Source organism: Falco punctatus (assembly GCF_963210335.1).
Source record: "Falco punctatus genome assembly, chromosome: 5".
In the NCBI taxonomy this organism is placed as follows: domain Eukaryota; kingdom Metazoa; phylum Chordata; class Aves; order Falconiformes; family Falconidae; genus Falco; species Falco punctatus.
The window spans coordinates 56,620,015-56,642,512 of NC_137584.1; the positions used below are offsets into that span (position 1 = coordinate 56,620,015).

The window sequence follows — 22,498 nt, forward strand, 5'->3', positions numbered from 1 at the left end:
GAAATTTTGCCTCAAGTTCGTAACAGTTTGTTTTATATGCAATTCTCAGATGAAACCAGGATGTTTAGGGCACATTACTGAGTACATGCCCTGAAACTTGGAGCGGGCACGGTTGTACTGAGACAGGAAAAAAAGATATAAAAGGGTACAGGCCCTTATACAGGGTGTGTACGGGACGTAGCTACAGCAGGTGGAAGTGTTACAGCCCCACATGCTGGTCCTGCTGCTCTGGAGTCCAGTCTGTGTTAACAGATAGTAGGCAGGAAATGTCAGGCTGAGGACCCAGCACAAGGTTACCCCCAGGGACCTCCAGGCGGGAGCAGTAACCTCCTCAGACCTCTGTCTCAGCAGCAGCAGCAACAGTTCCCAGAAGAAACATCGCCCAACTGACCAGCCTAACTCTTTGCGATGCTCTTTTAGTTATTTAAAGTGGCAATGAAATGGAACTACTGTTTTCTGATTATCCAGGGCTCCAATCCATGTTTTGCCTTCCTGCAGTGCCCTGACTGCATGTGTTGCTTTTTTCCCCCCTCAAACTGACAGTTCCATTTTAAGACAGTGAACACGTGGTGGTCAAATACCTGCATGTCACAAGGTGCCACTTGAGACAAAGCAGTTATATTTTTTCTATATAGAGAGTGTTACAACAGGAACTTCCTCATTACTTTGACTTGCTAATTTACAATTTTCATTTCTAACTGAATGGATGCTTTTTTGGGTTTCTCCCCACTTTTGAGGTGTTTTGCAGAAGTTGCTTCTTTTAAATGAAACTGACTTTATGGCTTGCCAGTCTGTTCATGGCATTATTTCTCAAATGTTTGCAAAGATGTCTCATGTATTGGAATAAGTAACAAAAATATGTTGGGTTCTCCTATCAGTCTGGTAACACTGTCAGAGGTTTTTATTTCTTTCTGTTTTGCAATATATTTTAAAAATGTAAAGATTTAAAAACACTTTTGCTGTAATTAACATCACTTCTCTTTTCCTTTTACTTTCATTTTTTAACACTAACTGAATCCACAAGTTGCCTCTTTCATCCTATATACAGCCCTCTCCTTCACTATAACACTCATGTTTTAAAACTGCCAACACTCCAAACTGTACACAGTGATGAGTATCACATATATGTTTTGAGTATCTTTCTAATTAAAATGGTGAGCAGTGAAAGATGATGCAAAAGCTCAGATTCAACAAAACCCAATTCCCAATACAAACTAAGAGTATTTAACCAACCTTTCTATACAGACCTCAAAAAAAAGTATCAGACTTATTTGAATTGTTTTGCTTATCAGGCATATGATACCACAAGAATCAAAAAGATAATTTAGACTGATTTTATAGAGAGATGAGTGTCCTATTTATGTTGTCTAATACCAAAGACAGCATACCATGTACCCTTAACTCAGCCACGGATGACTGAGTGCAATGCAGTGGTAAGGCAGAATTTGGAGACTTTGATTGTTTTTCTTAGCTCTGGCAGTACATACACACAGAAGAAACATACAGTCAGGGCTATTCATCTAATAAACTGTTACTCAATCTGATAAATTGCATTAGCCTCACCTAAAGCCTTCCCATTCACCCAACTCTACTAGGAAAATTTGCTATTGTCCAAACCTCCAAATGCTTGCTATAATGCAATACAGCCTTGTCAGAGAAATTTGTCTTACTTTCTCCCAAAATTACACTGGTCATTCTCTCTAGATTTGTATAAATATTTATGAGTATGTATTTATAATCAGCCTACATACCTATTCTCCTCCAACAGTAGTACCTATGCACGGGCACATAGGCACACTTGAATATTTGCTTTAATTCATCTCTTGTCATTTAGCTCTATTACCATCAGCACAACCTCCAGGTATTTGCTTCAGCACACCGTGCTGTTTCACACCAGAAAACAACCTACTAGAATCAAATCAAATAAGCTTAGAACATTCTCTCATTGTTCTTAGATTTATGATTTTGTACAGATACACCAAGAAATTGAGAGATGCTATAGTGATATGAAGTTGTACTGTTATTTGAAACGGTTAATGCACACGACAGCAGCAGCGTACTGAGAAAGAACAAGACATTTCAAACAGTAATTTGAAAGCAAAATTCATGCTTTGCAATACTCTTGGATTTGGCTTTTTAATAAGAAATGAAATTGAAAACAACAAAGTAAAGGCACAGTCCCTCTGATATTGTAGCTGCAGGGCAAACTTCATGGAAGTCTGCAAAGGAAATAAAAAGTCATATGCAAAAAAGAAAACCCACATGAAAGAGAGTAGATTAATACAAGGTAACTGAGCACAAGGCTATGCATACATTAGGGGGCTCTTCTTGTCAGTGATACTAACAACAAAAGCAAAGCTTGTAATTGTACATTAAATATGTATTTATTTTTAATACTTTTTTTTTTAATTGTATGTTTTCTGAACTCTCCTCATACTACATTTCTTTCTCATGCAGCTGCCACTACTGTAGAAATGTTCAAAGCAACAGTCCTATAGATGCCTCAGGAATGGTGACAAGCTACTGGAAGCTATGATTTTTGAAATACACTTCTTTTTAAATCACATTACACACTTAACACCCTAACTTATATGATAGCATCCATCATGAACTGTTAATTCGTGCAGAGAATATATGCGATTGTCCAACTTTTATTCAGCTTTGTATAAAGTTAGTACAGAAAGCACTTACCCAGGTATACATCTTCATGGTTATCTGTGACTTTACATATTTCGGTGTTTATTAGCCTTAGCTGAGAAACCTGGTGATGCTCTGCATGTCACTGGCTCCCATGCAGTTCAACAGAACTTAGTATCCTCATTATCAAACTGCAAATCACTAATAGAGCAAATCCTGGAAATGGATGTTAGCGTCTCAGACTATCATGCTTTCAACATATACTACGGAAGTGTTCCCTGTGTTCCTGCACACACAGCAGTAAGACCATGGCCCAGCTCTTTTACTTGCATAATTTCACTCTGATATAACACCTTTGTACTCAATGGAGTTGTTCTGAGCTTATTCCAATGAATCAAAATGGATTACATCCTTGTGACAATGAAATAAAATGCTCTGCTCTTTCAGGACAGAAACCTGCTGTATTCCATTCCTCAAAATGGGGTGGAAGGGTACGTGAAGAATGTTTTTAAACTAAAAGCACTTGTTCTGCCTAATAGCTGTATTCTGAATCATGCCAGCAATGGCCCAGAGAGTGCCACTGCCTCCTACAGAAGCAAAAGCTCCTGTTCCTACCAAATCTTCCATCTGCTCAATAATTTTTTGCATCACTATGAGGAAGTATGAACTGGGCTGATATGTAAACAACATGCCACCACCAGGCTGAGAAGTGGTAGCTTGCTGCATGCCAGCTACCATCTTCCAGAGCACCTTAGAAAATTTGTCAGATTTTAGACTCTGCTTTGCAGGAGAATCTGGCCCTGTAGAAAGCAGCAGCTTCCAATACTTACTGAGGCCATATAGGTGGGAAGGAGGTCACAAGTGCTGCCAGAGTTGGACCCTACAGTAGCTGAAACCTCACTCCCTCCTTTCAGCACCAATTGCACTAGTTAATGAGATTTCTCTGGATGGCTTATAGTGGTTTTAGTGAACTAAGTTTCTATCTATTTGTATTTATTTTTGTAGATCTGACATTTAGTATAACATTTTGCATCCATGCAATGTTCCACACTCCCAAGTTTTTTTTCATGATTGCTTCATTACTGCTTCAACTGCAATAGGAAGTATTTTAATAGGTTCCTCTTTCTATTTAGTTCGATGCCTCCTTTTCCAGATGCAAACGCAAATAAAACATTGTTATTATTAGAGGTGTAAGTATACCGTATCATTCTCCTGCTCACACAGAGGCACAGTCTTCCTCTCAGGAAAATGGTTATAGAGTTGAACAATAATGTCAGTAGCAGTAAAAGTTCATGACTTACGTTGACAGTTCCTTGCATCAAGAGCATCGCCAAAATATCCATCAGCACACCTCTCACAATATTGGCCTGTTGTACCAGGCTTACATATCAGGCAAGCACCAGACAAGCTGTCACAGCTGCCAGGAATGGAGAAGTCAAGGTTGTCATTACACTGGCATGGCTGGCACGATCCCCCTGGTATTAGAGGTTGTCCAAAATAGCCTTCTGCACACCTAAGGTAAAAGACATCACCAGTCAGAACCCTTAAATAATCCTCTTATTAGAAATATTTAATTTTGTTGCCTCACTCATCACCAAAAATTATTTGATCTTATTTCCAGCGTTTCTTAGGCATCTTTTTTTTCTCTCCCTTCTTCTAATAACACTGTAGGTACAGTACCAGCTGAAATCCTGCCAGTTCTGCTAGTAATTAGATTTCAGTGGGAGAAAAATCTTGTCACTGGCACTGAAGACAAGACATCGCATGGTAAGAAATCTGTCTGTTGGCACATAAAAGGAATTCTGGTCCATGTTAGATAGGCTTTGTGTTTCAGCACATCATGTCTAGATGTTCTGTACTCATTTACCAGCAAGCCTGATGATTTTTTTCCCTCTACCTTTTAGTTTAGAAAAGCAGGTTTAAAAAGTAATACAGAAATAAATTTATTTACCTAACAAGAACCTCCCTGATCTACTGAAGTCAGATTTGTTCAATTAATGGATTGATAACTCTGTGTATAGGCAGGAAACAAAAAGATTGTTCATTATCACAGGAACTATGTTGGCGTGTACTATACCTTTCGTATTTTAACAGAGATGTTTAAAAATATCACCTTATTTTCCACCTTGCCCACAAGCAATTTCCTGTGAGTACCATGTAAAACAGGTTAGTGAATCTGACCTAACGTGAGTGTATATTTAAAGCATATTTCTACTCATCTCACAGCCAATTTCCTATTTATATTCTGGTCTGCTTTTCATTTCCATTACATTTGCTCACACTTCACAGTAAGAGCAACTTGTAGATAGTGAAGAAAAAGAAAAATTGCCCACTTCCAGCTAATGAAGTTATTCATGTGCATCTCAGATTAATTCCAATAAGTGTAAAGAAAACAGAAAGTACATCAAGCACATGGCATAAATTAATGTTTCCTAGCACTTTAGGTTTGAATGCAGTTCTAATGTACATAGACTTCCTATCTACTTTGTAATAGTACTGGATGGTATGGTTGAGCAAGGATTTTGCATACCATCCTAGTACAGGAATGCGGAGCTCCACTATGCTTTCACTCTTGTCCCTTTATGCTTGTCAAATTAATCCTTTTCCTTGCATCCAGAATCTCATGAAACATCCAACTGGATCCTAAATGAAGCCATCTAAACATTCATTAAGTATTAATCAATATCATTAACAAAGATTATAAAAATGGAAACAGACTAGGGAGGAAATTAGAGTTGGACCTAAATGAACAGTATTTTGTAGTAAGATATTACACAAAGCAGTTTTTTTTCCAGTCTCTGAAAACACCCACAACGCAGATCACAGATGAGTAACACATAAGTAGTCCAGTGGTTTGGATCCATGTAAGCACGCAAGAACATCACTAAAATTTTCACAATCTAGCTCACTGTGCTTTACTCTTCTAGCACACCCATCTCTCACAAATAACTCCTCATAGCAACAGGACATCAAAACCTTGTCATTAGAATAATTCAGGCATTTTATTTTCAAAACTTGTCATGAACATAGCCATATACTTTACCTCCTTGTATGCCCTGCAAAGAAATGGATATTTTTTCCTTGGATGGAGGATATCTCAGCAACCACAAAAGACTGATTTTTAACTTACTTTCTCCAAAATAAATTGGGTTTTTTTCAGTGATGATCTCTCAGTTACAAGGGCCAGGGATGTCTCTTAATACACATAACAATTAATAGTCATTCTTTGGCTTTGATAAACCATGACTTGATAATTTATGCAGTTATCTTATTTTACCTAAAACAAATGATGTCTGAAGTTCACCCCTCCTCTTTGCTGAGATCTTTCTCACATATTAGTGGCGTATTTGTCATTGATCTGTACCTTCTGGTACTACTAATCTATTTGGCTTCACTTAATGCATATTCATTTTCCTCTTTCACTTTCATTTAGGTGTTAGTTATGTATCTGACAGCATTCAGAGAAACTTACCAAGTGCTTCACAGAAAAAATGCTCCAAGGATTTGTGAGAAATACATTACTAATCATTTCCTTCTATTAACAGCAGGAGACCGTGATAACTCTTTGCATTCTCATCAGTTTAGACTTTGCTAATTACAATTAGCAAAACTCACTACCATCACATAGCTGCGTTCTACTTATATACATATATAATCTCAAATCCAGATTCAAGAGGATCCTGAAAAAAGGGGTAAACCAGTTAGGCTTAAGAGAAAACTGTGTGCATGTATCTATGCGTGAATTCTTAACACTTTTTCTCCTGCTTCTCAAGTTGCAGGGGAAGATTTAAAAATCCACTTTCACCAGTTCCATTTTTATTCCCTTAAGGACAACTCTGCTTCAGCTACTCTTCTCAGATTCGAAGTATTACATATTTGGCAAGGTTCATATTAAAATAATAATAATAATACATGTGGCATGGAAAATTACATTTATGTATCACAGAAAATCCATATCTAAATAAATGGATGCTAAGTACAACAGAACAGCTGTTATTAAAATATTAAAAAACTGGAGTAACAGCAGCGAAGAAAGATTGTTTCCATATTTTTCTTTCTTCCTCTACACCCACCTTTACATTCAAATGCAGGTGTATCTGTTACTGACACTGTTTTTATTTGTCATAACTAGTGCCAAACACAGGGCTACTATGTAAATATACTTGTAGGTATGCGTACTGGGTCTGGCTGGGATGGAGTTAATTTTCTTCATAGCAGTCTATATGGTGCTGCGTATATACACAAATATGCACAAAAACACAGGCTTATTTTATACATTTCTTTTTATTTACTAGAAAAAAAGCCCTTGAGACAGATTTAATTTAGCCTTCAGATCTGAACACTTTACAGTCTGGAAATACTGTTTTTGCAGTTGCTTTGAAACTTACATGTATAAAGCCCTCTGGAGAAACGGCTTGTGAACATGCAGTTGAAAATCTTAATTCAGGTGCACAACAGAGATGTTATTGTATGACCGACCACAAATCTTGCATTTTTTAATGTCAGAGTGCCTACCTTTGCAAGCTGTAAACAATCCTGCATAACATATTTGTTGTATCAAATCTCCTGAATGCTTGACCCTTTTCCCATCAGCACTGCAGTACAGACTTGTACTTCTGGCACCACTGGAAGAATTGTATTAGCTAGAAGAAGCAGCAGGTTGAAGCCAAGGGACTCACAGGGGACTGTGGCTGGTGGCACTCTGCGCTAGACCTGAAGAACGGGGAGCGGAGGGAAGGAAGGACCATGACCCAGCCCACACTTCTCACTTAAGTTACAGTGACCTCTCATCTCTCCTTTTAGGGAAAAAAGGTCACTGAAACCATACTCATAAATTAAGGAGTGCTACAGGAGAAGCTAAATGCTCACCCATTTTCCTTCTTTTTCCCAAAACTGTGTGCTATTGTCTCTAACGAGACTGTGTAGTTGGAAAATGTGTATCATCATCCTGTAAATGTGCTGGGCTAAAAGAACAACTTTTTGACATTCCCACACATCCTTTCTATGACGTTAGGAGACTGTCCTACCTCATACCCCTTGGGAAAGCGAGCAGTGAGCAAAAGAACATCAGTCTAACTTGCGGGGGAAAAGGATAAAATGAGGAAGCTCTTCTTTCTTTACAATTATAGATATGTGGTAACTCCCAACACAGTTTATATCTGTCATTATTTTGATGATGTTATGAGCTGGACTCCTCAGAACATTGAGCAATTTTGGTAACGTTTTTCTGAAGCGTTCAAGTGAAAGAAGTAGCAAATTTTTTTTGAAATTTTACAACTCAGATGTGTGTGTGTGTATATATATGTACAGTACTGTATATGCTGACTTCATGATACTTGGTATATCATGATAATTTAGGACTGTTCAGCAAACGAATCACGTGGCTCAAATCACATGTCACTTTGCAGTTGCTAGAATGAACGAGAATTTCATGTAAACTCTTTTAGCAATTATACAATCATTGTTAATAGCAAAAGGCAACATGCTTTCTCCTGTTTATTATTATTGACAACTGCAGGCATTTCCAAGCAACCTGTTACAATTAAAAGCAAATAGTTTTACAAGCACTGGAATTAACGGCCTAATTTCCAATGGATTTGTATCTCATGGTTACGAGGCTAAGGGCTGATTATTTGCTGCTGGATGTTGCTTTTCAGCAGGGAGTAATCCCTCAGGCTACAGCAGCACTTTTTCCTTGCCCTGTGAAAGTTTTCTTACGGGCAGAACATTTAATAATCTCTCTCATTCTCTCTCTCTCATGTATTCTCTGCTGTTTAATCAGGTGTGAGTTCACACAGTATCCTCCCCCTTAGCTATGAGATGTCCTGATTTATTAACTTCTATTCAGCTACTTCTTTTCATGAAACCTTCAGGAACAATTATTATCTTTGAGACCTCCCACCCTTCTGTCAAATTTGGTTGAAATTGACCTACAAGTTCAATTTCTTTGCAGGCAGCCAGCCAGACATGCACAAAAAGATGGCACTAGCCTCATTTCCTTAGGAAAGCTGGCTAAATTTCAAGCCTGCCACTTATTCAGATTCTGTCCTACTGCATCTACAGCCTGTGCTCCACTCAGAAATAACACTTGTTGCTAATGGAAGCTGTCAATGACCCCGCATTGACAAACTGCCACCAAAGTGCTCTTGATGTGATTTATTCCTGCCGTCATTAACTTCACAGCCCACTAGCTGAAAGAAGGTGATGACTTCTAAGACAGACAGGAAAAGACAGGCAGAAATAGCACGCAGCAGGAGCGGACTCAGTGATGATGGGTGGAAACAGATGACAGCCTGCACTCTCACTGTAGGACAGATATAGCACAACAGGGATTTAAAAGGAAGTAGTCGTAAACGTAAATTGGAAAGACAGGACTAGGGGGCAATTCACGGCGTATGGTCAGGATCCTGCTTTTCTGGTTGGTTCTTCCCCTTGGTTCATTCCTACTTTTCCTCATCCCAGCCCAAATACTGTAAATCTTCATTCAGAAGCCTTATCTTTTTTTCAGGGATTACGTTGGAAAATGGTGCAAGCAGCTCATGGAAGTGCCAAATGGCCAAAGCCTTCTAAGAAGCAGAAGCACTATGTTTTCATGCCCCATAACTCTTTAGCCAGGTGTTAAGACTGTTATCTGGCTCCACAAGGCCCTCTTAAAAAGGTGTCATTTGCAGGGTCACAGAGGACTGGGATCACAGAGCCAAAGACAACGCTGATTCATTGTGACCTCCAAACAACTAGCAGAGGTCCCCTGGCACACTAACTGCACTTGCTAGTTGTTCCATCTATGTGAAATCCCAAGGGACCAAAGGCGTGCAGACACAGTAGTGATATCCCTTGTCTATGCAATCTCACCTCCTGTGGAAGGGGGTTCCTAGGAGCTTAGCACCAGCACTCACACCAGCCTTCTGTTTCATTTAAATTATCCATGTGATCCTTTCAGAATAAAAGGATATAAGAAGGGGAGAGAACATTCTCTCTCAGTACAACATGTCACTCAGACCTGTCACAGCCAAAAGACAGACTAGACATTTTTTTTTTTCTTTTCTATAGGTAGTAATAAGTGTAGGAAATACATATTGAGCTCTTCTATAAATTTGACAAAGCAGAATTACCTTTTCTGTCATTAAAGCCTAGCTTGTTTTACTTGCTAAATAAAGACTGAAATGGGAAACTAGAAGCAACAAAAAACATATTCTTATAAAAAATAATTACAATCAACAAATAACTTATTAGAAGAGCTGTATTTTCACTGCATATTAACTTCTCTGAAAAGAGGCATCAGTAATTTATTGCATATTTGATTCACCAAGCTCTAAACATTCAAATGACAAAAGAGAAAAAAATATAAAAATCCCAGAAGAGCTAGAAAAAATCTGTTTTAAAAGGCCTCTTACTTCTCAGTAAATGCTTCTTGGAAGCTTTAAGCACAAGAAATATACAAATGCATGGACACAGTATCAGAGGAAGGTGCACAAGAATTTGTTCAGCAAGTTTCAGAACACAGGAATGGGGGCGGGGAAGTAATAAAAAGAACAGTTCCGTGTGATCAATATTTTGTTTCAGATCTCATATGGTTAAAAGCATGGTGCTTGCTTACCTTTCACAGCGTGGTCCCACATACCCAACTGGGCATTCATCGCATATTAATCCACGACTTTGGTCAAAGTGGCACGTCGGGCTAAAGCTGTGTTGTTGATATTGGGTAAGAAGAGGGACAAGGAAGAAACATAAAGAAAAGATGGTTAGCAGCATAGCTCTCTTCTCCCTTCAGAGATAGTTAATTTGCAAAACAGTGCCCAAGAAAAGTGACTCTGGTCTAGGACACGGGGCTTAAGTTTAACGCCAGCACATTGAATTTGGAATGACTCTGCTATTTCTGTGACACTGAATATAAAGTAACGGATGGCAGCATCCCAATAGCCTGTTATTACGGGACTTGAGCCTGCCACTGAGTGGTCTGGATACCATTAAAAAGGCAGGAATGTACAGCTGTTTGTTTGTGCCCCCGAGGGCCTGGCAAAACAATCTATGCCATAACATGGCCTCTATATAAATCTTTCTGAAGGACAACTGATTTGAAAGCTCAGTTAACTTTGTGTGTAATTGCCTGGGAGAGGAACCCAATGAATAAGAAAGAGGAGGGGCAAAAAAGGGAAATATCTGGTGCAGCTTCCCAGAGAGTGCATTTGAGTAAACTTAGTGCCAGCAACCTCAAGCAACAGGCCAGACTGGCGCACTGAAGTTTAAGAATAGCTTGCAGAGTAGAAAGCTTTACCTCTTAGCTATGTTCTACTTATTTTTAGCTGTTGGTTGGTTTTTTGGTTTTTTTTTGTTTTGTTTTGTTTTTTTTAAATAAATAAGGATACTGTAGGCATCTGCAAGCTCCACCTCTTGACATCTATGTTTAATTCTGAACTGTACTCCTTCACTGTTTAACATTTTGCTTTCTTTAATCTTTCTCCCTTAACATAATTCTGTGAGGAAACCTCCTGACACTTCAAGAGACACTGCACAGAAGAAAAGGCAGCCTGTTCTTCTATCATTCTGGAATGATTATTAGAGACAGAGACATAAAAGCACCTTTATAAGGCCTCATCTGAATAATGGTAATCAATTCTGGTCAATCAAATAGAAAAATAGAAAAGGGGAAAAAAAGAAAAAGACTGGGAGCAGGTGCATAGCAGGGTCACTACGCACAACAGGAAAACAAAGGACTATCTGAAAGAAGACACTAAACTTATTTTTTGTATCCTAGGAAAACAGAAGTTAAGGAATATAATCACTCTAACAAAGACATCAGAAGTAAGGTATATTCAAGCTAAAAGTTGATGCTACAATATTAAAAAATAGGCATAATATGACCTCGGATAAATTAAAATAAGAGATACAGTGAAAGTTTCTGGAAAATAATAGGCCCAGAGAAGACAGAAAAACTAATAAGGATCAAGTAACATGATTACCTGCTGGTGACTGACTGGACCCTACTTGTCAGGAGTCATCCATCCTGTGACCTGACCTCAGTTAGTCTTTAATGTTTCTGTTACAGGTGATTTCCATTTATAAATACAGTCAGGTGCAGTAAATATAGACAGGTATTGGAATTTTCCTCTTTCCCATAAAGATTACATTCATGCTATTTTGCAATGTCATACAATTAACAATAGATTCACAAATGTACGAAGGAGCCAGTTGAAGAAACAATAACTGTTCATTCTATTTTTAAATAGCAATGAAAGCAATTTTCAACTGAGGCACACATTATCACTGAATCCAATCAGCAGCACCTGACTTATTGCAAATAAGATCCTGCTTGTCAGTCCCAGCCTCACTCTTTTGAGAGTTATGTGGGAAGCTTTGTGGAGATGCTATCACAGCTCATTATAGCATTGAACAAGATTGACTGTGCACAGTTCCATCAAGAGCTCTGAGTTCAACTTCATAAACTTTAAAGATAATAATAATAACGAAGCATGTATTATTACTAAGCAATAATAATCAATAGTAGAATTTCCATGTTTTAAGGGTTATGCTCAGCCCTAGCATCCTTTGATTCCTTCTCTGACTTAATAGTTAGTCCACATCTTAACACTAAACATTAATATACTGAGAAATTCTGCATATTATAAAGGAAATACATGATAGTAGGGTGAGAAAAGAAGAGTTTATCTTCCTGGTTATTTAGAATCTCCTTACTCACTAGTGATAAATACTAATGAACAGTGTGCATTGTTCTGTCAAAACAAGCTTCAAAAAAATCTTAGTCGCTCTTGATTCCATCACCACTTTTCAGCTTTTACATAAGGTAGCAATGTTATTACCAATCAGGATATGGCACAAGTATGGGTATATATGTGATAGGTCTATGTTGGGAGACAGGGCTTCCTTAAGGCTTACAAGTATGTTATAGAAAACACCTCTTAGGAGAAATTTTGTGATTTTACTTAATTCTCCAACAAAATATTAAAATTGTGAGAAAAACAGAAATTCCTGGTTCATATGCTACAAGCTTAATTATGACCTTCCCAGGCTGAGCAAGATATCTTCTCTCTCTCATTTCCAGTGATAAAGCATTCCTGTCAGGGTCTTCATTACCCATATTAAATTTATCATCACCTCAAGAGAAAAGCAGTAATTATCCCGGACATTTACATTTAGCAGAAAGAATTATGTATAGCGTGTCTGATAATTTCCATGGGAAAAAAGAAGTTTATTTGAAGTTCCTTAAAGACTAAGAATGTTAGAACAGTTTGTAAGGGTGATGTGTTAATGAGATAAGCTGAAGAAGTCAAGCATGCATTACATATGCCATTTATAATACAGGTATGGATGACATTTGCATCATGCGAGTACAAATATGAAGATATATGCAAGAAGAGGAAAATATAACCCAGGATCTAGAAAATAAGCTTAGACAATTTTAGTTTCCTGTTTTGGCCAAGTGTTCTTTTCTGACATAGCAAGTCACTTAATGCTGTTGTATTTCAGAAGGCAGTTTTATGGTTGGCTCCAATGATTGTATATCGAAACTGCTGCGATTAGGGAACAGGAGAAGGAATGAGCAGCAGTTAAATCAGCTTAGGATACCACCTTCACCACCTGATTTCTAAAATGGATAGAACAGTTCTCCACCTTATGTGGCATTGCAAAGAGCAAGACTCAGGTACTGTGAGTGATGGGAAGCATTATCACCATAAATAAATAAGACACTGCCATAAAAGACAAAAGTAATTTCTTAATAAAAACATATCTCAAAGGTTCATTACATGGACAATATTCTCTATGCACCAGGAACTTCGTATGAAGCTTAGAGACCTTCAGATGCCCTGTCACGCCACATTAGGAATTAAATGCTACAGGAATTACGATCCATATACAGCTACTGATAATAGTTTGTACATAAATCAGTCACTTGTTAGGTTATTCAGAAATAACTTGATACATACTACACCTGTACAGTGACATGAGCTTGGTAAAATTTTTTTATTCATGAGAAGGAATCTGAATTGTTTACAGATATTATCCCTAGCATACCAAACTCACTGCCAGCTAAGAAAGAAAGAAACCCAAGTATTTTTACAGCCTTCAGGTAACACATTAAATCTTTAACAACCTCTTTTTTTCTCCTTATAAGCAAATTTTATAATTGGTCTAGAACTGTAAAGTCATGTGAGCTTAAACCTTACAATGAGTTCTACAAAGCTTGAGGATGTTGTTCACAGTTGTGCTTTTGCCCATTTTAGAAACAGGAAGCTATAGCACAATTCTAATGCAGGGTTAAACTTTGTAGGATTCAGGACTCCTACAGTTTCACAGTTCAAAAATACTTATATTCTGTTTGTTTTGTACCTCTGTTTTTCAAGAAAACTAAATATTAAAGAGGGGATTCTCTTGTTCAACATCAAAAAAAGAAAAGTAAAGCAGCCAGAACTCTGATGAATACATAATAGAGGTCTCCAGGCATTTTGCCAATAAAATCTAAATTTAATCTATTTGACTTGGTTTGTTGCACATCTGCACAAGATATAAATGTGATAGTGTTTTCCCTGCTTTGTCAGTACAGTGTTCTCAAACAAAAGAAAGATAATTAATTAACTATGCAAGGAAATACTAAGTACACAAAAGCAATGAGGACATCAGAGGAACCATGCCTGAACAGCCGACATAATAAAGCCATGTATATCTAATAAAACCAACTAAAGAGCTGTGCTAACAGGAATGCAGGCTTCTATTCTACGGTCCCCTAGAATTTCTGCTGATGAGTGCTTAGATTATTCCTGCACTGATCAGTGGAATTTTAGTAAGACACAATGCCACTGTAGGCAACAGCATTAGCCTGAACTACTTGAGAGCAAAATCTTGTTCATCTGTGCCTTATGGTTGCCACACAGCCATTTAGATGCTGTTCTCTTATTTACTTGCATCTTGCAGAGGTCCCTCTCTGTGCAGGTGGTAGCCACGCATTTTGCCCTGTAAACTTTAAGAAGTACTCTTTATACTCTTAAATAATAAAGTGCATTTCATTGACAGAATCCAACTTCTTTTTTGGGAAAAATGTGGTGAGATAGAAGATGCAGGGCTGAATGGAGCGGGAAAAAATATTCACTCCAGTGGATTTATCATCAGCCTCTATAGCCACTTAAAACTTTTAAAATGTGTGAAGAGTTTGGGATGGGGCAACTCCTGTGCATGGATTATAATCTTCCAGTACAAACCCACAATCCTTCTGAAATGCTTACATTGACTAACAGTGATTCTTTTCAGATGGGTGCCACATCCAATTGGTGACTGGAATTTGGGCAAGCATTAGTTACTACTGCAAACATGTCAGACACGTACTCAACAGTTCCTGATCTTCCTGAATAATTACTGTACGTGTTGCACCACAGAAGCTTTTCTGTGTAATCTGGACATGTGCTACTTGCACCAGGGCTCCTTTTCTCTGAAGACATACTGGATGTCATAGACCAAATGTGCTAAAACAAATGGACACACATAATTTCTGTTTTAAAGTATGCACAAGAAAACTAACCAGACAAGATTCAGAACAGTTTTCTTCCACTACACCACATTAAATGATTTTGTTATTGTTCATTTTCCAGGTACTGGTTGGGACAAAACCAATGAAAAATTTACAAGCCACTTAGTCTATTACATTACAGGTAGCAAATAATACATACAAGTGGGTTGACAACAGGGGTTGACTGGAAGAAAAGGAAAATTAAAAGCAAAAGAAATCACTATTTTATCTAATTAACAAAAATAAATTTAAAATTCAATTATTAAAAAACCCCACACATAGAATCTGGAAATTCAGCTTTAAAACTAGAAACACCTACTCTTAAAGGACAGAAAACCAAACATTAGCTATCGATTCAAATAGCAGTCATCCAAATTCTGTGCTGGTCTTTCTAGCCTAGCCTCATTCAGTTTTTGCCTTGATCTTTGTCTCTCTGTGAAGGTCTCTGTACAATTGTAAAAAGAGAATAAAAGCTTATATTGTAGAATATATTTTGATTAAAATACAAAGAATCTCAAGCGTATGTGCAAAAGCATAAAATAAAAAGTTAGGCAATTTACTGAGTGAAAAAACGTAATATGCAATAAATATATATCTTACTTATTAGAAGGTATATTTAGGGGGCAAGCACACAACTGACAGTCTTCAGCTGTCCCTTTAGTAGGATTACCGTAGAAGCCAGGAAGACATCTATCACAATATGAACCACCTGTGTTGTGTTTGCAGTCCTAAACAGAAGACAAAAAGTACAAATTCATAATTAGAGAACTTATATATGGCAAGTCCTTGAAAGTCATTCACCTAGCCCATCTTCTCAACAAGACTATAAGAGGTCTGCAGTTCTAATTTTCTGCTGCTGGTTAAGAAACGGTTCTAGAGATTAGCTATCTTAATCAGTTCTTTGTATGTGCCAGGTACTTGTGTTCTTTTGGATAATTTTTCTCTATGTAACACAAAAAGAATATTTAACTGCAGAACTTTACCTTATCTTTATTTAATGGGGTATGTTTTGATCTGCTTTAGACTATTTAGACAATGGGCTAGATCAAATCTAGAACCTGTTTCACCCAAGCTACTGCTTAGGAACTCTTGAGGGTTTGTGTAGGTATTTCCAAACTTACGTTTTAATTTCAAATATTTTTAAGAACACTTGAAAATTGTTTTCTCATTTTAATGTAATGCATATGGTACTGACTGGTATTTAACAGCCTCACATCTGAAAGACATAATGTATCCTCAATAAATGGCACTATTCTAAGGAACACCGATTTCTTCTTCATGATTTTCCAGGACTGAAATTATTTGTGTGACCTTTTTTTTGCAAGTACCATACATCTGGGCAGCTGAAAAAGTACAATACTCTTTTCAGTCATGAGTGCACTGGAGTCAAAAGCATCTGTCTCCAGAAATGCTGTTTGCTGTTTTAAAGGGTTCATTATTATTGCTGGTGTACAAAATCAGCATATCTTTGAAATGAAAGCGTTAGTCACAATATTATATTTTCAAATATTTAGTAGATTGTGAGTTAATACCAGCTATTGAGACTCTTAGTCAAATAAAATTATGGCTTTAGAACAGTCAGCTGGGTTAAATTCTACTTCATTAGGTCATTTAAGTCCGTTTGATTGTTACTTCAAGTGCTGTCATTCAAAACAAATCTATCAGCCATACTGAAAAAGTAGCTGGGAACATTAAGATATGCTTTTAAAAGAAGATGCGACAAAAATAATTTAAGTGTTTCAAAAGAAAAATCCTTTGCAATTCAGCTTTTTTTTAAGGCATCATGTCAAATTATTTGTACTTTTTATGAAAAATAATGGATTCTTCCTTTGTGTGAAGTTTAGCTTTAAATATCTTCAGACATATCTTAATGTTTTTGAAGAATATGAACAGCTTATATGTCAAGGATGTTATTAAAGCAAGAGAAGCTAGCACACTATTTTAAAGCTACACATCTTTTACACAGTGGCATATGCAGCTTCTGCTTTTTTAAAGTAAAAAACCCAAACCCTTCCATCTTGTAGCAAAAATTAATGTTAAAAAGAGCTGACCTTCTTCTCTTTGATTAATTATTTTCTGAAACTCTAATGGCAGTCATTGCCATGTACTGAGTCTAATTCTCCTCAATCCAGATCTCTGTAACTGCTAACTTCATCACCATGAATCAATAAATTTGAAAACAAAAAAGAACCCCAAACATACAGTACCAATATCTAAGCATACATTGCATTGTGAATATGTTCAAGTTTAGCTCAGAAACAACAGTCTTGTGTTGCCCTATACTTTTTTTCCTGAGCCAGTCTCGATTTTGCAGGACAAGAACAAGGATTATGTAGCAGGTAAATGTGACGTAATTTGCCTAGTCTCTTCAGTGATGCATTAAATTTTATACAATTTTGCCAAATTCATAGATCACTTTAAGTACTTAAGTAGATGAGTTATTAGCCCTTTTAAAGATATTATCAATACTCATGAAAAACTTGTGTTTTCTTGATATTAATTGGTTGAATCTCAGTTTGAAACTTGCCAAATGTACAGCAATGGTTTAGAGCATCATCTAGTTTACGTAATGTCTAACTATATTGAGATTATTTCCTTAAAACTTGCTTAAACCTGTGAAATCTTAATTTCATGTTCTTAGGAACATTTGATTATTTTTTTGTGTGTCATGAGACTGGGTATAGCTTGTTCCAACACATTGATTTAGTGGCTTTGGTAACATCAATATCTTGTTCCATAGATCCATAGACTTTGTGGCCAGGAAAGATTCTAGGCCCATATATTTAAGCTTTCAAATTTCAGGTACTGGATCTCAAACTATTTTGAATGCATCAATTTTCTGGACTTCTTTTATCTCCAAACACTATTAAACTTCACTTAGACAACCTCTGAGTAAGTAAGACTGTGAAATCTACTTTTGTCCAAAATTTTGTATGTGACTTGGACCTTATCGCCCAAAGACTTTATTGCTGATGTCCTGGAGTGTTTTCCACCATTTTCTACCGAGGCAGCTCTCCTCCCTTGGAAGAAACCAAATTAATATCTCTATACTCAGTATCAGGGAACCCTAAATTCACAGTGAAAACAAACCTGCTTAGCTGCATATGCGGCTGATTGTATATGAATAGGGAAAGAAACAGTCTGAATAGAAGGCTAGTGATGGAAATAAAACTTTCATCAGGAAGTATGACTGAGTCCACGATAGTGTCTTTGGCATGCTGCTGCCTTTCCCCAGGATGTCTGTCAGAGACACAGCCAGGAAAGCTGCTAGTTTAAGCTAGTTAAAGAAAGCAGAAGGGTAAGCCTGGGTGCTGATTTTAGTACATTCCTTAGCCGCCTAAACCAGAGAATGGTATTACGACTTTAGAAGCATGAACATGCTCTTCTGGCATTTTCAAGCTACTGTAATGTCAAGATTACATGGACAATTCCCTCTCTTGGTGCTACAAATGCAAGCAGGATGTTGCAGAGGCTTTACATAATTTTCACCTGTGGTATGGCCTATACTGCATTTAGCTTAGGATGTATCATATTGTTATTATGCACATAAAGATGGATGAAGACACTTCGTTGCTTCTGTGATGAACACTGTCTAAAGTACATGTCCACTAGCCCTGACCTGGGCCTCAATCTACATGGTGTATGCCATTTACACACAAATGAATAAAATGCAAAATGGATGCTACTGGGAACTGCCCACTTAGTAACTTGAGCATATTCTAGGGGAGAAAGACCTGCTTTCTCTTGGCTTACTAATAGGAACATAGCATCCTGTAATGAATGAAACACCTTTAAATGCGTTTGCTTTTCACATGGTTTAGGTTTAACCAACTTCCTAAAACTACTGTAAATGTGTGTGTGCAACACTACAAAACAGCATTTCCGAATGTTACAACTTGTCCTGTGTACCAAAGCAGTTATGTACACCACAATGGGTAACGAGAATGATGTATCATGCAGCTCTATGCAGTTGCTGTGAGGATCAAATGGCTTTGCAGGTTACTGCAAAGATATGCGTTAAAATGAGCTTTTTATACAGGCCTATGTCAAAGCAGATGATTTCAGCTTTTATCATAAGTCAAAACCGTATTTCAGCTTCTTTTCAACTACATTTCAAAGCTAAGGAAGAGCAAAGAGAAGTATCATATCAGTAAATTAGGTGCCTAAATTGTCTGTTGTATTACTGGAAAAACACCATGAATAATAATGAGGCCAAAAGGCTGTGTAAACCTCAATAGAAAGAATGCTTTTGATGTGAAACATTTCTCTTTTTCAGCATTCAGACTTCTCTCTCTTTCACTTCAAAAGGCTTATGATCCAAATTGAACAGCAGCATTTAATAGCCTGCATGGATAGTAACCAATCTAACTTCACTTACAGTGTTTTCAAAGTAAGCTGCAAGAAAATCCAGAACTGATTTTAAGCTCCCTGTGCGCCTCTCCTTTATAGCACGATCTAGTATAACCTCAGACAGAACACATAAAATACAGAATGCTTGATAACACGTATAGATTAAAGTACATTTTCAACTGGCTATTTTCCACTTCCTTGACAGTGCTGCATTATCTTTACAGCAGCATCCTTGACATATCAGAAGAGGGAGCTCTACTGTCTCAGTCAATGGTTCACATTGGCTGAAAAGTGCAAAAGTGTTATAGCATGCCTTCTCTCATATCCAGACTGGCGCTGCAGACAAAAATAAACAGCGAACTTGTGCAAGGGCTAAAACTTGAAGACGCAGAAGCAAGCTACCTCAGAACTCACATCCAGCTATGCACCCCTAAGCAAAATAGTCAATAGTTACGATGTACTTGGCTATGACTCTCCTTTCCCTTTTTTTTTTCTCTGTTAATTGTTTTTATCCCACACTGATGTTATAGACATCATAGCTGGAGGCTACAGTCATTAACGCAAGAAATTTTACCGTTGTTGAGAAACACAAATTCTTACTATCCTAGTGATAAACATAATCATTGCACATAAGTGAAAGATTCAAAATCTGACTGTCATATCATACATACTTTTCATCCTAGGTACTTCTTTAAGGCTTACAGTATAATTAAATTGATAATCATTTTTAAGCTTCTACTCATGAAAAAGCAATCTGAAAAATTCACTGATCCACACATTAAGGATATCTTGTTTTGCACTGCAGTGCAATTAAACAACTTGTATGGGCAAAACAGGAAGAACAGTGATAATTCTAAGTGCCAAATTACATTGAAAAAAGCCTGAATTTTAATTTTGGATTTTTCCCAGCAGCTTTTTCTTAAGGAAATTAAAGGGAACATTTAGAAAGATGCACAATACAGAGTCTGCCTGAAATTCTGCAGGGATATGAGTGGATGATATCCTACTAAACTGGCACAGGCTCAATTTGTGTTTCTGCAAGACTAATGAAATGAGACATGTTGTTTCAAGCTTCATGCCATGTCAGACAATATAAAACTAAAAATGCCCTTGAGTTAATCAGAACAGTCTATTCAGTATAATTCACCCATTCCAAAAGGCTACTGAATGGACTGGAAATAGTGGTGTGCTGGTAGGCTTGCTATGGATAATATCATGGATTTAATTGCTGAATTAGTAGCTTACTACATAAAATCTCCATAGCCTACAAGCAAAAAAAGTTGAAGTAGCCCAAATCATTTGCTTTTATTAGTTTTTTAAACTACAATTTAAGTGTTTCTTCAAGGTTTAGTAGGAATTTAAATGAAGGAAGCCATTAACAATATCTTCTTGTCATACTAGAACAGAATTTTAAAAGTTACCTAGTAGACACTATAAATTGAAAACGCTGCAGGAGACAGATGGGAGGGGGATATAAATCTTGCATGGAAGAATGCTGATATATTTTCTGTTTTCTGCATGCCATACCCTATACTATTGATTCTATTTTACAACATAAATCCTATGTGAATAAAAAAATTCCTTATGTTTAACTGTAGAAGATACCATATCTTGAGATGAGGGGATCCGTAGCTTAAAGCAACATAAAGATCTCTTCTGTTGGTCACTGTTTTTTTTTTTTTTCCTTGAGTAGTTTATATCTGAGAGGTCATTAATTCAATCACACAGGTGTATTGAGCAGGCTGGCCATGTCCATCATGTTCCCTGTAGTGACACCTACCAGGCATTCTCCTGTGATATCATCACACGATTCTGCATGACCAAAGCATGTACATGGCGCACAGACTCCACCAAAAATCGTGCCATTCACGCGCCTGTGTTGAGGCCAGCAAGACTGCAAGATAAATCAGATTAAAAATTAAACTCTCACTTAAACAAAGAAAGGAATGGAATTTTAAAAATATTGTCGAATTTGATACTTGCACACACAAAACCATACTTGTCAAATTAAGAAAAACACCAACATTTCTCTAGAAAGTTGATCTTCCAGGTGCTATGGCTTTGCACTGACCTTAGCCTTACTGGAAAGTGTGACATTAGAGGAAGCCTTAACTTCATCATTCTTCTGAAATGGTAAAATAAGGCAGAGAAATGAAGAACTGAAATATGACAGCATCAAAGCAAGAGGTACTGATTGAAAAATAGCCAGAAGGCAAAATACTGAAGGAGAGAGAAGGAAGAAAGAAAAACCCAAAGCAACAAAAACCTTTTCTGAGAAGTTCAGCAGTGAAGAGCAATTAAAATACCATTTAGTCTTTGTTGTTTGGATTCAAAACCAAGGTATACTGAAATAAAGCACAGGCTGAAAACAAAGCCACCCTTTTATTTACATATTGTGATTCCTAAATATATACTCATTTCCCTTTAAGAATGTGCTCTATTTTTTTTATTTTTTAAAATGTTAAATTCAGATTAATATTAAATGCATGGCCAGTTTTTTCTTAGGAATGGTGACATTGTACAACTGTGATTCATCAATGAAAATTCAGCTATTCCATTTCTTCATAATAAGATGCCAGGCAGCAATCTTCCTTACTATGTATCTCACAAATGGCTTCATAGTTTTTGCAAAGTATCTCTCCTCAACAAGACTGCTCATGTGATCCAAGGTTTTTGCATAATATAAAAAAGTGCATGATAGAATGTTGACCTTCAAAAGCACCTGGCTAATACAAAAAGAAAGTTTTGTTGTGATAGAATACGAAAAGTATAATTTAGTAAAGAAAATCCCTTCCTCTTCACACACACTGTCCAAAAAGGTTACAAGAAAATTCTTTTTTATAAAAATAAAGATGATGTCCCTTCTTGTCTTTCTCCTGCAAAACATGAAGTACTATGAAGATGAATTGAAATGATTCTTTAAAAAATATTTTCAGAGACATTATCCTTATCTTTCCTTCCTTTCATTCTTGGTTACGCATTCTTAACAAAACC

General features: G+C 37.0%; 1 protein-coding gene across 4 annotated transcripts in view; it reads right to left on the reverse strand.

Moving 5' to 3' along the window:
• Window positions 1-22,498, reverse strand: part of LAMA2 (laminin subunit alpha 2) — a 377,492-nt gene that overhangs the window by 134,594 nt on the left and 220,400 nt on the right. For all 4 annotated transcript variants that reach the window (XM_080390370.1, XM_080390369.1, XM_080390372.1 and 1 more), the window contains exons 16-19: window positions 21,285-21,398; window positions 15,755-15,882; window positions 10,235-10,321; window positions 3,939-4,150 (exon numbers count right to left, since the gene is read on the reverse strand). In XM_080390370.1, the coding sequence (XP_080246496.1) occupies window positions 3,939-4,150; window positions 10,235-10,321; window positions 15,755-15,882; window positions 21,285-21,398 (541 nt within the window). The remainder of the gene's footprint in view (window positions 1-3,938; window positions 4,151-10,234; window positions 10,322-15,754; window positions 15,883-21,284; window positions 21,399-22,498) is intronic.